The sequence below is a fragment of the Canis lupus genome, chromosome 5 (assembly GCF_011100685.1).
Source record: "Canis lupus familiaris isolate Mischka breed German Shepherd chromosome 5, alternate assembly UU_Cfam_GSD_1.0, whole genome shotgun sequence".
NCBI lineage: Eukaryota > Metazoa > Chordata > Mammalia > Carnivora > Canidae > Canis > Canis lupus.
This window is the reverse complement of record NC_049226.1, coordinates 76,594,371-76,612,146: the sequence shown is the minus strand read 5'-3', so window position 1 is coordinate 76,612,146 and position 17,776 is coordinate 76,594,371. Positions and strand designations below refer to the sequence as shown.

General features: G+C 39.8%; 1 protein-coding gene across 1 annotated transcript in view; it reads right to left on the bottom strand.

Annotated features, from left to right (window-relative positions):
* Positions 1 to 16,888, bottom strand: part of GLG1 (golgi glycoprotein 1) — a 147,939-nt gene extending 131,051 nt beyond the window's left edge. The window contains exon 1 of the mRNA XM_038538335.1: positions 16,403 to 16,888. Coding sequence (XP_038394263.1) covers positions 16,403 to 16,864 — 462 coding nt within the window. The 5' untranslated portion in view covers positions 16,865 to 16,888. The remainder of the gene's footprint in view (positions 1 to 16,402) is intronic.
* Between the last annotated feature and the right edge of the window lie 888 nt (positions 16,889 to 17,776).

Sequence of the window (17,776 nt, the reverse complement as noted above, 5' to 3'; positions counted from 1 at the left end):
AGCTTGGATTCTCTCCCTTTGTCCTTTCCATCCCCTCCCGTCTCATCCCCTCCCCTCCCCTTGTCTCCTCTCTCTCTCTCTCTCAAATCAATCAATCAATCAATCAATCAATCAATCAATCTTTAAAAAAAAAAAATCTGGGGCAGCCCCACGGTGTCAGTCAGCACAATACCCTCCAGTTCCATCCACATCAACGTAAATGGTAGGTATTCATCCTGATAGCTGAGAAATATTCCAGTGCGTTTGTGTGTATACATACATATACACCCCATCTTCTTTATCCATTCATCTGTTGAAAGTTATTTCTTATTGTGACAAATCAAAGGCTGGCACATGAACTTGACCTGACTTGTCCAAACTGCAAGAGAGCTTGCTAGCTGCTAGAATTGTGTGTTCCTCTTTTCATAGTGCCAAACTATCACTGGGAATGCTCACCCAGTCCCGCGTGTAGCTAGCCAGGTGTTGCATGTGAAAAATTCTCACCAATGAATGTGAATAAGAAAGAGTACATCACCTCAGGGCCAGGGCTTTCAAGAAAAGGTGGTTGAAAGGGTATATTTTACGGTACATGAGTTATATAAAAGGAGGAAGAGGAGGGAGGGAAATAAAGATAAAAAAAAAAAAAAAAAGGGCAGCAGACAGGCAGGGATTCTGACTTTCCAGCATGAAAACAGAAGACTCCAATACCACCAGGAAGCAAAAGCATAAAATGGAAGGAAGCAAGGTCTCTGGATCACCAGATGGCTGATCATTTCCCCACAACTTCTCTTGTGTTAAGCTACTGATATTTTGGGATTTACTATGGGGAGTTAGTTTTGCCCTAAATAATACATTAACTGAAAGAAAATCTTTTTTTTTAAGATTTTATTTATTTATTCATGAGAGACACACAGAGAGGCAGAGACATAGGCAGAGGGAGAAGCAGGCTCCATGCAGAGAGCCCGATGTGGGACTCAATCCCAGGACTCCAGGATCATGCCCTGAGCCGAAGGCAGACACTCAACCGCTGAGCCACCCAGGCATCCCTGAAAGAAAATCTTTTACCTCCTAAGTTAGTAAAAGGCTTGGCTCAAGCCAGAGAAGCTGACTCTCTGACATATAATGAAATTATACCTGTGGCACTCTTGTGCTAAAGTAGTTTTGTCAACGTAGGGGAAAAAAGGTCTCTTTATCTTAATTTTTTTAAGTGTTAAATAGGTAACATCTAATTGGCTCAAATTTTTTAATAGAAAATATAAAGAATATAGTGTTAAGTTTTCTACCCATTTTTATCCTCCATTAGCCTAGTTTCTTCTATATCCTTCCAGAGCATTCTAATGCAAGCAAATAATTTTTTTTAAGATTTTATTTATTTATTCATGAGAGACACAGAGAGAAAGAGAGGCAGAGACACAGGCAGAGGGAGAAGCAGACTCCATGCAGGGAGCCCCACATGGGACTCAGATCCCCAGTCTCCAGGATCACACCCCGGGCTGCAGGTGGCGCCAAACCACTGCGCCACCGCCACCGGGGCTACCCGCAAGCAAATAATTTAATAATAGATCTTGGAGATCTTTCCATACCTGATGTAAAAACCTTCTTGTCCATAGCAATACAATAGTTCATTGTATAGATGCATATATTTAATCACTCCTTTACTGAAGGATGTTGGGTTATTCCCAATTATTTGCTATTACCGGAAAAAAAAAAAAAAGCCTCAATACTTCCTACACATTGATCATATTGTTACATATAGTTTCAGACGTAGGGCTGTTGGGTCGAAAGATATATACATATATTTACAATTTTTTTAAAGATTGATTGATTGATTGATTTAGACATAGAGAGAGAGGCAGAGACACAGGAGGAGGGAGAAGCAGGCTCCATGCCGGGAGCCCGACGTGGGACTCCAGGATCGCGCCCTGGGCCAAAGGCAGGCGCCAAACCGCTGAGCCACCCAGGGATCCCCTATTTACAATTTTAATAAATAATTCAGGATCTCCTTTTCTAACAAATTTTCCCCATTTAATCCCACTTGATAGGTCAGAAATTAAAATTCAAGCGATGGTGAACCCTACTACAATTAATACACGAATTGCCCCCATAGTAATTAACTGGACAAAATACATGAAATAATTTTCAGTAACTGGACAACAGGCAGTATAGGCTTATGATACCTAAGAGAAGGGAAACAAACAAGGTGAACCTATGATTACCCCAACTTATCGCCTAGAGGTGGTTTCTAGGCTGCAGCACAGGAGGAGGGAGCCCAAACAATCTAGTGTTCTCAGAGTTCAATGGACTCAAGATGGCTAAAATTTGCAAGATAGAGTACTAGAAAAAACAGCGACACAAAGAGCCTGAGATATCTGCAGAGGGATCCCCTTGAAATAAAACACAAAAGCAAATAGATCAAATAATTTCTGATGCTTACACAAGGAAGGGAGTAGTCATTCCCACCAGCCTGAAAGGAGAGACCTCATATAACTCAGGACATTGCGTAGAATCCCAGAAGAGTCACATTTTAGTAGCAGAATTAAATTAGGCATAGGGGATCCCTGGGTGGCTCAGCAGTTTAGTGCCTGCCCTTGGCCCAGGGTGTGATCCTGGAGTCCTGGGATCGAGTCCCACGTCGGGCTCCCTGTGTGGAGCCTGCTTCTCCCTCTGCCTGTGTCTCTGCCTCTCTCTCTCTCTCTCTCTCTCTCTCTCTCTCATGAATAAATAAATAAAATCTTAAAAAAAAAAATTAGGCACATACCACAGGCTGCTCTGGACTTACCCTAATAAAACTTAACAGCAAGCCTCAAAAGGCTCAAAATGATCTGCATATAACCTCTATGCTGGACAAAATCCAACGTTATTTAAAGGAATCCAACAAAATTAAGCACTCAAAGATGTAAAATGCATAGTAGCAAATATCCAATAAAAAATTACTATACAAAAAAATTGCTATACATGTAGGGGTGCTTAGGTGGCTCAGTTGAGCACTGGGCTCTTGGTTTGGCTGGGGTTATGATCTCGGGTCGTGAGCTCAAGGCTCACTGGTGGCTCTGCACTCAGCAGGGAGTCTGTTTCTCTCCCTGTCCCTGGTCCTGCAAGTAGGCACTTTATCTCTAAGATAAATAAATCTTAAAAAAATATATATTACCACATACGCAAAGAAATAGTAATATGACCACAAAAAGAAAAATTAATCAGAAGAAAAAGACCAAGAAATGACAACTAATGGATTGAGCAGATGAGGACCTTAAAACAGCCACTATAAATATACTCAAGACTATAAAGGAAGAAGAGGGGGGAAAAAAAGTATAAAGGAAGCAGCACCTAGCTAGCTCAGTTGGTACAATGTATAACTCCTGATCTCAGGGTTTTGAATTCAAGCCCCATGTTAGGTTAAGAAATTACTTAAAACTAACTCTCTAGGGATCCCTGGGTGACGCAACGGTTTGGCACCTGCCTTTGGCCCAGGGCGCGATCCTGGAGACCCTGGATCGAATCCCACGTCGAGCTCCCAGTGCATGGAGCCTGCTTCTCCCTCTGCCTGTGTCTCTGCCTCTCTCTCTCTCTCTGTGACTATCATAAATAAATAAAAATTAAAAAAAAATAACTCTCTAAAATATCAAAAATAAAAAATATACTAGATGCCTTTAAGAGCAAACTGAAAACCACTGAAGTCAATGAACCTAAAGACACAGCAATAATAATTATCCAAAATGAAACAGAGTGGGGAAAGAAAACAATGGTTGGTAGGGAGGAGAGGGTAAAGAACGTCTCAATTCTACCTCTCCCTCTGCCCTTCCCCACTGCTTGTGCCTTCTCACTCGCTATCTCTCAAATTAAAAAAAAAAAAAAAAAAAAAATCTAAAAAAATTTTAACAAAAACCAAAATGAAAGTATGTATGTAAATGTAAAAGTTATCGGAAAAGCAAAAAAAAAAAAAAAAAGTTATCAGAAAAGCAATGTGATAACACAGAAAGACACAAGCTTTATATTTAAAAAGATTTGGGTTGGAGTCTAAGCTTTTCTTCTCAATACTTATGAGACTTGGGCAAATCGCAATCTATCTAATTCATTTTTTTTTAATCTGTAAAATAAGGCTGATATCTATTCTATCTACCATGTACTTTATCAAGAGTGAAATGACATTTAAAAAGGATTCTATAGGGATCCCTGGGTGGCGCAGCGGTTTGGCGCCTGCCTTTGGCCCAGGGCGCGATCCTGGAGACCCGGGATCGAATCCCATGTCAGGCTCCCGGTGCATGGAGCCTGCTTCTCCCTCTGCCTATGTCTCTGCCTCTCTCTCTCTCTGTGTGACTATCATATATAAATAAAAATTAAAAAAAAATAAAAATAAAAAAATAAAAATAAAAAGGATTCTATAAATCACATATGGATAGCAACTTATTTGATTCAGATTAATTAAATATTTAGGGAGAAGACTGTTAGGCCAATACTTAGTTTTTAAAAAGCAAGTATATTTGGGTAAGGTCCTTTCTGATATTTGAACCTGGTTCCATATTTCCGCTACTGCAAGAGTTAAGAAAAGTTTCTGGGGACACGTTATTTTATATGAAACAAATCTCTCAGGTCACCTTTTTATGCCAAATAACCTTGCTTATTAATTAACCCATACAGTAAGTGTTCAGTAAATATTTTACAAATGATAAGTAAAAGTGTAAGAAAACTAGACTAGTTCTTTTTTTTTTTTTTTTTTTTTGGTCCTGGGGGCAGATAAACCAAGTAAAAAGCTCAGGGGAAAAAAATTTCAGGAAGACTCCCAAGGTGAAGCTCTCCACTAAAATGACTAACTCATCCTATCTCCCCACTCTTAGCTATAGATTTCAAGATGATACAAAAAAAGTAAACAATGGAATGGCTGCAAACACATATATTATTTACTCAAAATTTGAACCATTGGGGTGACCCAGTGGCTCAGTTGGTTAAGTGTCTGCCTTCAGCTCAAGTCACTATCTGGGGGTCCTAGGATCGAGTCCTGTGTCTGGCTCCCTGCTCAGCAGAGAGTCAGCTTCTCCCTCTCTCTCTGCCTCATCCCCTTGTGCATGCTCTGTCTCAAAGTCTCTTTCTCTCAAATAAACAAATAAAACCTTAAAAAAATCTGAACTATTAGGTTAAACCACATGCAACTGCTGCCTTTAAAAGTCAAAGATGATCAAATATTGGTAATTCTTATGTTTCAATCTAATAAAAACAACGTAGCCAGAAAACAATGCTGAAAGAAGAACTGGAAGGAGAGAGGGGCACTGGGCTATGCACAGGGAAAGATACTGAACGATATGCTGGTGCAGAAAATTCACAAATCACTGAATATAAAATATTTACCAACAAATATTATTTACATAAAAACTCTGTCAACTCACAAGCTGTAAGGAGGTGTTCTCTGGAAGCCTACACTACTACACCATGCCAGGGAAGGCAGGGGCCACAGGACAGCAGGATGCTGTATGAGTTAGCAGGAGGTAGAGGTGGAGGAAGCAGAGATCATCCCACTAAAGAATGTAAATTTGTCTATAAGTGGAAGGGAACCACATCAATGTCGTCTGATTGTTTGCACTGCTCTCATTTCTCCTATTTTAGATATACTTTCAAGTTGGAAATCAATATACAATAGTATAAATTCTTGAAACTTCTTATAATGATAAAACAACAACCAGACGCACCAAAAACCTCTATCTATGCGCATGGCAAACAGTGAGGTCCTAATAAATCAAATCAGTTTTAATAATGAGACCGTGGAATTTTAACTATTCCACAACTAACTCTGCTACCTATTTACCTCAGAAAGAAGGCTTGCATACTGAAAATATTTTATACTATCCTTAATGTATGACTAATTTATGTATTTATACTTTAATATAGATTGTTTACAGGACAGAATGTTTCAACCTTAGCAATATCATTACTTTTACAATGTTACAAAAAGTGATGTTACAAAATAACATTACTTTTCCTCTGAAAAGTTACCAATCTTCAGGAAAATTTCAGTGATTTTTTAATATTTATCTGGTTTTATAAAGGGCAAATAGAATCAATGCCTTCTTTTTCTCAGCTAATAAAAAGCTATGTTCTTAGTCATTCTGCTCTACAGAGGGAGGGTCTGCATTAAGTAATGCTGTCTTCAGAATACAAGAACTAATTCTTTTCCTCTTCTATTTAAGAACGGGACTTTCCTTTGTCTGATAGGCAGTATATTCCAAATTTAGGCATCATTTAGGCCAAGAGAATTAAGGAACATTTGGCAGAACTGAATTCCTGTGCCCAGAGAACTCACTCCTCTGCACTCCATAATCTCAAAGTACACACTTTTTAAATACTCAGTAAAGACTATAAATGTTCTTGGGGCACGCACTGGCTGGCTCAGTCAGAAAAGTGTTCGACTATTGATCTCAGGGTCGTGAGTTCAAGCCCCACACTGGTAAAGATTACTTAAAAAAATAATAAAATCCTGAAAGAAAACTTAAAAAAAAAAAAAAAAGACTGTAAATGATCTTGATCTTACTCTTCAAGTAAATTCAACTAAAGTTTTCATTAAGGAGTCTAAGAAGTACTATATTACATAAAAGGTATGTGGCACATTACATTCACTTCACATTTCTCTTAACACAGTGAACACAAAACCTTATCTTGAATGACTTAATCTGCAACAACAAAGAGAAAGAGAGGGGAAAGACCATTTATGGGCAAATGAAATGTGATGCATGGTCTACATATTTAAACAATTTTTATCCTCATCATAACCTTGTGGGAGGTTTCATATCTCAGTTTTACAGATAAGAAAGGTTGAAGAAATAAATTTGTCCAAGGCAATAGCAAGTGATAAGTGAGCTGGTATTTGAATCCAGGACTGTAATTCTGATTTTTATTTCTTAATAAGTGTGCTCAGTAGATGGTACTAATTAACAGAAGGCAGATTTGTTCATGATTAAAACCTTCCATTACATCCTCTTCTCCCTCCTTGAAGTTTCTGTTCAATTGTTTATCACATTACATAGCTGATTTGGACAGTGCAGGACGACTTTTGGGAAATCTGTTAAGTGACTTACAGGCTCCTTCTAGTTTCAACTTAAGTTACAAATGAAATCATTCCTAAATACCTTCTGTATCTTTCTTTAAAGGTTATTTTTTTCTTTCCTTCTTTGTTGTTATTACTTTGCATGTGAATTGACTTATATATGCACATTCTCCTGGTTAATTTTTCTTCCAAATCATTTCAATTCACTGTTTATCTCACGATTCTAAAAATATATCACATTTGTTATTTTTAAGGAACACAAAAACAATTTAAGAGTCTGTTCTATTTCACAAGTGTACAGATCTAAGAATTTAAGTTTGCACCCATTTTCACTATGATTCCTCCCCCTACAAAGAGTTATACATGTTATTTAACTCTTCATTAGAAGAAGCTACTATAAATACTATGCATTCAATCTAAATCTAACATAATTTTCTAATTTCAGTAAGATTATTAAAACTGAATGAAAACAGATGTCTGGTTCTCTTAATTCATTGTTTTTAGATTCCAGTCCACACTTCTTGTTCCTCCACACTCTATTTTAATGCAGATACAAGAGTTAGCACTGGCACAGTTCTGAGGGCCACCACTTGAGAGATTCCTTCGTAAGTTTCAAATTTATATAACTCAACCAAATAAAGATGAACCACTTACTGACATCCAGTTTTATGAGTATTGCTCTTCTCAAGTTGAAGGAGAACCCCTTACAACTCATAAATTAAGCATGAGGAAGATGCCAGATTAGGAAGCATTTTAAGGCAGCTAAATTAAGAATTTCATGATATGGGGGGTACCTGGCTGACTCAGTCAGTAGAGCATGCAATCTTGACCTCAGAGGGTAGGTTTGAGACCCACATTGGGTGCAGAGATTACTTAAAAATAAAATCTTTAAAAAAAAAAAAAAAAGAATTTCATGACATGAACAAGGATGAATAGTTCTGAAGAGGTTTTTTCTTTTTTTTCTTTTTTTTTTTAAGAGGTTTTTTTCTGATCCTAACCATTTCCTCTAGCATATGCCCACAGCATTTAATTTATCCTTCTATGGTACTTACTATTTTATAACTTATATTAATAATTTTAATTTATTTCTTCCAGATCAGGGCTGTCCACTAGAAAACAAATGGAAACCACATCCATTATTTATATTTTCTAGTAGTCATATAAAAAAATAATAAGGGCAGCCCGGGTGGTTCAGTGGTTTAGCGCCTGCCTTCAGCCCAGGGTGTGATACTGGAGACCCGGAATCAAGTCCCACTTTGGGCTCCCTGCATGGAGCCTGCTTCTCCCTCTGCCTGTGTCTCTGCCTCTCTCTCTCTCTCTCTGTGTGTTTCTCATGAATGAATAAATAAATAAATAAATAGTAAAATTGACTTTAATAATGTATTTAAGGGGTGCCTGGGTGGTTCAGTTGGTTAAGCATCGTCTTCAGCTCGGGTCATGATCCCAGGGTCCTGGGATCAAGCCCTGCATCAGATTCCTTGCTCAGCAGGGAATCTGCTTCTCCCTCTCCCTCTGCCTGCCACTCTGTCAAATAAATAAATAAATAAATAACGCTTGTGCTCTCTGTCAAATAAATAAATAAAATATTTTTTAATTAATAATGTATTTAGGGATCCCTGGGTGGCGCAGCGGTTTAGCGCCTACCTTTGGCCCAGGGCGTGATCCTGGAGACCCGGGATCGAATCCCACGTCGGGCTCCCGGTGCATGGAGCCTGCTTCTCCCTCTGCCTATGTCTCTGCCTCTCTCTCTCTGACTATCATAAATAAATAAAAATTAAAAAAATAATAATAATAATGTATTTAACCCAATATATCCAAAATACTGCCATTTAAACATTTAATCAATATAAAAAATTAGTAAGATTTCTTACATTTGTTTTTTTGTACTAAGCCTTTATTTTATTTTATTTTTTTAGGATTTTATTTACTTATTCATGAAAGACACAGAGAGAGAGGCAGAGACATAGGCAGAGGGAGAAGCAGGCTCCCTGCAAGGAGCCCGATATGGAACTCCATCACGGATCCCATATCCCGGGATGACACCCTAATCTGAAAGCAGACGCTCAACTGCTGAGCCACCTAGGCATCCCTGTACAGAGTCTTGAAAATCAAGTGTGCCTTTTATACTTTCAGCACATCCCAATTCAGACTACTCATGCTTCAAATGCTCAACAGCTACGACACTGGACTACCACAGAGATAGAAGGAAAAGGAATGAGCTATTTTGTAGTTGGACAGACTTGCTTTCAAATCTTAATTCTACCACTTACTGGCCCTGAAGCAGTCTCCTCATTAAATAATAATAATTATCATTATACATCTCTTATAGGATTAAATGAGATAGAATGCCTAGAAAGCATATGGTTCCTTAGCACAGGGCACAGAGAAAAGTCTTCAATAAATGCTAACTATTATCATGTATTTATATCCTCTAACACTAAGCACAGTCTTGCACAGAGTAGGTATTCAGTAAATGCTAGCTGAAGGAAGAAAAATTAATTTGCATAATATCCTATAAGCCATTTTAATTGCTTATTTTTCAAATATATAACTATCTCATATAAATGCATAAAGATTTTTTCTTTTGGATTGTTGCTGACTAAATTGGTTTTGAACACATTAGGAGAAATGTACAGAAGAGGAATGTACCATTTCAGCTTTTGGACTGTTCAAGTATTTTATTTTCTTCCAAAGAACAATGAATAATTAAGCAACTATACACTATTAAGCACTCTATTAAGAGACTTCTCAGAAAAGTATTTCTCATCAATGACAGAGGTACTTTATAGGTAACTCTCAATTATCTACAGGAATATTTTTATCTCAGGTTGGGATAAAAACACATCCTGTTTCTGGGCTTTACTTGGAGAATGAGCTTGTGGTACTTGTAAGACCCTTTACAATCTGGACTCTGAAAAATTTCTCAAACTTTATTTTAGTCAGTACAACCCCCTACATCTCCTAAAGTATCTCCCCTTTTCACCTGTGCTTTTAATTTGTAATTCTCTTGCACATAATTGTATTCTTAAAGATCAAAGAATCACAAAGTATCAGAGCTAGAAGGCTCTTAAGAGATAATCCATACCTGGGTGGCTCAATGGCTAAGCATCTGCCTTTGGCTCAGGTCACGATCCCAGAGTCCTGGAATCGATTCCCACATCAGGCTTCCCCTCAGGAAGGCCTGCTTTTCCCTCAGCCTAGGTCTATGCCTCTCTCTGTGTGTCTCTCATGAATACATAAATAAGATCTTTAAAAAAAAAGAGAGAGAAAGAACAATAATCCAGCTTTGGTATTTTCTAAAGCATGTACCATAGAAGGTAAGAAAGATAATTTCAGATAGTGTTAGTATTGTATACCTTAATGACCATATTATTTTAATGGATATTAGAAAAATATAACAAGCATATCAAACTCAAGAATTCATGTATATTTTCACTTACGACATGGTTAAAGTAAACAGTCACAACTCAAGGGAGAAAAACTTTTAAGCTAAGAGTAGCAGAGCTGGATTCCCCTCAAGTCTAAATCCTCATTTTGCGCTCTTTTCATTGCCCTTAACAATCTACTGTCTGTATGACACCAAGGGATTAACACTCTTATATAATTGTTTCTAGATCACAATCTCATTTATCAAACCAACTGTAAACAGTGCTGCTCTCTTAAAGCACTAGTGTTCTTTCATAATAAGAGATCAATAATGCCTTGATTTTTGTGGTAAGATTGCTTCCAACCACTGAAGGAAATTCCACATCGGCTCAAACAAAACAATCATAACATATCCTAAAGCCAAACAATGTTTGGATTAATTGCCATTTGCATTATTCATATCACTATTTCCTCCCACAAATAAGGTATCAGGAGATGATACACCTATAAATCCTAAAAACTATGTACAGGGAATATAGGAAACTTGTACAGGTTAAACAACAAGGATCTTACTGGGCGCATGGGTGGTACAGTCAGTTAAGCGTCCAACTCTTGGTTTCAGCTCAGGTTGTGATCTCAGGGTTTTAAGATCCAGCCCCATGTTCGGCTCTGTGCTCCGCACAAAGTCGGTTTAAGACTCTCTCTTCCTTTGCTCCTCCCTCTCGCTCATTCTCATTCTGATAAATCTTTAAAAAAAGAAATAACAGGGATCTTCGAAATTATACTATTACACAAACCTCTCATTTAATACAGAGGAAACCAAAACTCAGAGTGGTAAAAAGACTTGCCCAGAGTCATATGGTTAGCTAATGGCAGTACCAACTCTAGTCCTAGTTCACTCTTTGTGCTATTGCATGGACTCAATACAAACAGTAGGGAAATGTATTTGAATTCTTCCATTATACTAATACAAATCCTGCTTCAGGTAAGATGGGATTTGAAAAATATTTTCATTAAACAGAAATTTTGCTCATGATGGGTTCAAGCTAGAAGTTCAATTTGCTTTGTCTAATAATGCTGGTCTATCTTCCTGAGAAATCTACAGTATTCCAGTGTATAGGAGCTGCTGCTGCCCAATTGTTCTGGGTAGTGAACAAAAGAGGATTCTAATTCCAGGTAACTCTTCTCATTTTGTGTCCATTTCAAAACCCCTAGCTAGAAGGGCTAGCCAGGGGTTCTCAACAGTCTCATTCCAGTTTCCCTAGCTGCAACCATTCATGGTGGGCTGCAAAGTGTATGGTCTTTGAAGTCAAAGAACTTGCTGAATACCAGGTCTACCACTTAGGACATAAAATCAGACAAATTACTTCATCTCTCTGAGTCTGTTTCTCAACAAAGATATTCACCTCATAGGACTATCAAGAATATTAAATGAGATAATATAGATAGTGCAGGCAGAACCTCATCTTAGGATACAGTCAAATGAAAGGTTAAGAATAGAGTAGAAGCACATGTCTGGCTCAGTTGCGTTAAGACCCATGATCTTGGGGTTGTAAGTTCAAGCCCCATGTTGGGTGTAGAGATTACTTAAAAATAAAAATCTTGGGGATCCCTGGGTGGCTCAGCGGTTTAGCACCTGCCTTTGGCCCAGAGCACGATCCTGGAGTCCCGGGATTGAGTCCCGCGTCAGGCTCCTGGCATGGAGCCTGCTTCTCCCTCCTCCTGTGCCTCTGCCTCTCTCTCTCTCTCTATCAAAAATAAACAAATAAATCTTTTTAAAAAATTAAAAAATAAAAATAAAAATCTTGGGGCAGCCCAGGTGGCTCAGTGGTTTAGCGCCACCTTCAGCCCAGGGCCTGATTCTGGAGACCCAGGATCAAGTCCCATGTCGGGCTCCCTGCATGGAGCCTGTGTCTCTGCCTCTCTCTCTCTCGCTCTCTCTCTCTCTCTGTCTCTCACGAATAAATGAATAAAATCGTTAAAAATAAATAAATAAAAATATGCCAGTCTCTCAACTCTTGTGCCAAACGAACAAAAAATGCAGACAGCTGAAGCTGGCTGATGCATATATGGAGAATCACCATAGTTTCTACTTCTTTTTTTTTTTTTTAATTTTTATTTATTTATGATAGTCACAGAGAGAGAGAGAGGCAGAGACACAGGCAGAGGGAGAAGCAGGCTCCATGCACCGGGAGCCCGATGTGGGATTCGATCCCGGGTCTCCAGGATCGCGCCCTGGGCCAAAGGCAGGCGCCAAACCGCTGCGCCACCCAGGGATCCCCATAGTTTCTACTTCTATGCAGCTTGAAATTTTCAATTTTAGAAAGTTTTTTTTGTTATAAAACCTAACAAAAACAGACCAAAACAAAAAAACTAAGAAAAACTCTGTGTATCATGAATAAACTTCTCCCAAGAAACCAATGTCTCCATCTGAAACTTCTAAACACAAGATAATACCAGTCATTTCAGCCAAAAATAAAGTATTTTAAAATTACTTTCAACACAAAGCGTGTCTTATCTCTTTATTAAATAGTAACTACACAGTAGTATCTTATCTTTCTTTGGTTTATTATTCCTCCACCTAGTAAAAGAGCCCAGGGTATTTTTTCCTTTTTCACCTTTATACATTCTTGTCATATTTTTCATGACTAGCACTACAACTAGTTCTATATGTATATACATGTATGTATACCTAACACACATAACGTATAAATGCACGTATAACCAGGACTATTCCCATCATTACTGCTATTTCATCTACTATTTAACAGTGGACCCACTGGGTATACTTGACCTTTTAAAAAGCATGACAATAAATAAATAAATAAATAAATAAACAAATAAATAAATAAATAACTAGCATGACTCATCTGAAGAGGTTTAAAAAAAAAAATCTCTCAATAACACATAACCTTCAAAATAGCAGCCAAAGTGACTGAGGAGAAAAGCTGTGAACTATAGTCCATATATACTGTAGTTTACACATAGATTTTTAATTTGTTAGCATATGATGCATTAGAGAACGTGAAAATATCAGCTGAAATTATTCAAGACAACAATAAACATCTTCAAATAAAGTTTGTAAGTAAATTACTACATAACTTTGGAAACTACAGTAGAGAGAACCTTAAAACATTTGAGCTTAAGACTTAACCTAACATACTATATCCTCATGTTGTTTCAAAATAAAAAATGTTTACTATACTACCATTTAAATACTCACATACTTTGCCTTTTCATTATTTTTTTTTTTTTTGCGTATACAGAGAGCAGTCTTCTCCAAATGTGTATCCAAAAGGATGAAAAAGGGAACAAACAACAAAAGAAAACTCAAAAGGGTAAATAACCACGTTATATCAACTTCCCTATCAAATAGTACTACTAACCAAAAAGCAAATACAAAATATGTTCCATAACTTCACTTCAAATGGCACATTTGAAGGCAGTTTCTTTAATTAAGGTATGTTCTTTCAAACACACAGATCAGATTTAACTAATTCTCAAACTAAGTGGATTAAAATGTCCTTTTGCCCTCTTTTTTTTTTTTTAAAGATTTTATTAATCTAACAGATAAAGCACAGAAGCAGCACAGGGAGAGGGAGAAGCTGGTTCCCAGCTCAGCAATGAGCAGGGAGTCTGACATGGGGTTCTATCCCAGCACCCTGGGATCATGACCTGAGCAGAAGGCAGATGCTTAACCAACTGAGCCACCCAGGCAGTTGCCTTCTTTAAAGAAAAGAAGAGTAGTTTAAAAATAGCTCCACCTTCAGAAGCCTGGCAGGCTCAATCCCTAAAGGATGCAACTCTTGATCTCAGAGCTGTGAGCTAGAGCCCCACGTTGGGTATGGAGCCTACTTAAAAAAAATTTTTTTTTAAATAAAAAAATAGTTCCACCTGCTGAAGGATATACACAGTTGTTTGTGGTACTTTTTCAACTTTCATGTATATAGAATTAGAGGAAAATTAATTAAATTGTAAATTTGGAAACCTTGCTCCCCAAAATACCCCCACTTCCAATTTACTTGACACTTTTTCTTCCTCTGGAGCATAAAACTGACTTCATTAGTTTATTCATCTTCAATCTGTTGTCAATATTTACTGAGTCTCAGCAATTAATTAGGTACTCTGGGAAGTTACAAAGGAAATATAGGGCCTAGTAACTATCCTGAGAGTTTATCCTTCATCTCCATAAAGGAGGAAAAATGTAGTTACTGAAAAAATATCTTTGCTAAGAATGTTACAGTCCATTGTGGAGCAGGGACTCCATTTTCAAGCCAGGTTCTTTGCACTAAGTAATGTAAGATAGTACCCACAAAATTAAACAGACTCCAAAAGTGGTCAAATCTGTTATTTATGGATTACATACGCTGCTACACATTTCTACTGCATGACAAAGGAAGCCTGCTCCTGTAAGTGGAGGTTTCCAAATGTCCCAAATGCATACAAAGAAAGAGTCATGTACTCTATGAACTGGCCACTTTTTGCCACTTTCCCTAATAATAACATCCTATTTCTGCCACAAACCACTAACAAGGTTTTTGGTCACCAATATTAGGGTCTTACTTTGAGGGAACAACATCTATAACATATCCTAGAAAGACCAAACAGTAAATTTCAAAAAGCCCAACAGTTAAGAATCTTAGCTGCATCTACTAGAGAAATAGCTGAATAAAGACTAATAATGGATTATCTTTCTAGTCTTCAAGTTGTAGATGAGAAGTCATCTGTGGCCTCACATTTCTGTTGGCTCAGAAAATTTCCTTTCTCTTTGTATTTTGATTATGTTTTATTTTTCCTCTTGTGAATTGCTCTGTATGGAATACTAGAGCAGGTATCACAGTGCTGGGGGGGAGGGGGGAGTACTGCCAAGACTAGCAATTTTCTACGAAACAGTGGCCTTCCCATGATCATGAACACCTTAGACAACTGATGATACAATTTCCCAAACAAAACTGTATCAAGCAGCAGTTTCATTCTACTTGTCAACCTTTAGGTCTAATTCTATACACCTAAAATCCAGAAAAGAAAAGAAAAGAAAAGAAAAGAAAAGAAAAGAAAAGAAAAGAAAAGAAAAGAAAAGAAAAGAAAAGAAAAGAAAAGAAAAGAGAAAAGAAAACCCCTACAACCCTACCAGATTTGCTCCCAAACTTTCAGAATTGTCAAATATGCCTGCAGCATTAAACCTAAAGAAGACACGTCACTTAGCTGAATCACATAAAGAACATCAAATCTAGATTTCAGTAAAAGGTATACTAAAATCATATTCAGACATCAGAAAGGCAAGATCCCACAATCCAATCACAAATACTGCATAGGTATTACCGCTTCGACTAGTGTCCCAACTTTTCAAGCTGTGGGACTCTATAAATTATTCGGAGTAATAGCTTAAACTTGAGATTCACTACAAACTGACCAAACGAAATTAAGGGGAAGAAAAGAAGAAAAAAAAAAGACACACCTTAGTTTCAACACCCTATGGATACTAAGAATTCGCGAATTACAAAGGAATGGGGTAAAGACAGTAAATTCGGTATTGACTACAATACACGTCAGAACAGAACCCGAGTTACCTAAACAAACGTTACCTACTGCCAATAAACAGATCATTTCTTAACAGCTTAAGTACGCCAACCATTTTTTTTTTTCATATTTAAAAGCGCTGCTGCCAACTGTCCAAGTCGAACAAATAGCCAAATTCTAAGCAGGTCTTCGGCGAGGAGCCACTGTGCTTAGAGCATCACACAAAAGACCGGAGCAAACATAAACACGCTCTGGGCCTTCGCAGGCGGCGGCCAGGAGCCAGGGTCTAAGTCTCAGACCCCGCACCAGCGAGCGAACGAGGGGTGGCAGTGGCGGTGGGGTCGTCTCGGAAGGCGCGGGGGAGCTGGTTAGGGACGCAGGGCAGGGGCGGGCGCCGCACAGAGGGAGACAGAGAAGCAGCGGGCCCGCGTCAGCGGCTCCCAAGGCCGGCAACACCCTCGGGCCCGCACCAGGCCTGGCCCTCCCGGCCCCGGCCCGCCTCCTCACCTCCCTCACGTCCTGCAGGCACTCGAGCACCGCCAGGTTGTTGCTCCAGGTGTGCTTGGGACACACACGGGTCACGTCCTCCCTGCAGGACTCTTCCTCCGCCAGCTTCCAGCCCCCGCCGGCCCCGCCGGGCCCCGCTCCGCCCCGCCGGGCCGGAGGCCCACCCGCCGGGAAAGGCGGCTGCGGCGGCTGAGGCGGTTGCTGCTGCTGCTGCTGCTGCTGTTGCTGCTGCTGCTGCTGGTGCTGGAGCTGAGATGACTGAGGAAGCTGGAGCAGGGGCTGACCGGCCGGCCCGCCGCCTCCAGGCTGTCCTACAAAGGACGGAAAGTTGGCCCCCGGGCCCTGGCCCTGGCCGTGGCCGCCCTGGCCCGTGAGTTTCTGGGCCCCGGCCGCCGCGAGCAGCAGCAGCTGCAGCGCCGCCGACAAGCGGAACATCCTCCGTACACGTCCACACGCCGCCATCTTGGGTCCGCGGCGAGCTCGACGCACCCGCCGGCGCCGCGTATTTAAATGAGGGGGCGGGGCCGAGGGCGGGGCCCGGCGGGGCCAGCTTGAGCCCCTCCCCGACCCGCGCAGACCCGGGAGCCCGGAGCAAAGCCCTGGAGCAGGCTGTGCTGGAAACGGCCCACGCCCTGGGCCCCGGAGGCTCTTTGCCCGGGGGCGATTGCTGGAGCTCCTTAGAAAGCCGGGGCTGGGCTGCTTTGCCTCATCCCTCGGTTGTCGTCACAGAAAAAAAAAAGAAGAGGAATTGGGATTGCCACAACCAAGATGGCTGGGAGAGGATGTCGTCTGTTCAGTGATGGGGCGGGGGGAGGGCAAAACCAAAAAACTTTGTGTGTAGAGATGAACTCTACACGATCAGGTGTATTCCGAAATCTAAGATCCTCTTCTTGCATCTCTCCCTGCTGCTCTGCACCTGCCTCAGAATCTTTCTTACCCAGGGAGGAAGGCAGCACTGAATGATGGTTAGGTTCCGGAATAAGAAAAGACCCAGTTATAATTCTTGCTGCCCTGCAGACTAGGCAAGTCCTTTAACTTTCTGGACCTCTCCCTTCTCGTCCCGTGAAAAAGTGGAGGAACTCTAAATTGTGAAGATTAGAAAAAATAATGAGCAAAGTGCCTAGCCCACAATAGAGAACTCCAAAAGTTATAGCCTATATTATTTATAAACTGGGAAGCCTTTTGTGCGGGAGTCCTGATTGTAGGCCAGAACTTAACCTCGTGTTTAAAAGAGGAGAAGAAAATAAGAGAACTGGTCTTTGTGGTCTCAGGTTAAGTCTGTACCTTGGGGAGCTGTTTTTGGTGACCTGCATGCAGCGTCTTCAGCATGTTAGGCAGGGATTGGTTGTTTCACTTCACATCTGTGTCCCCTCT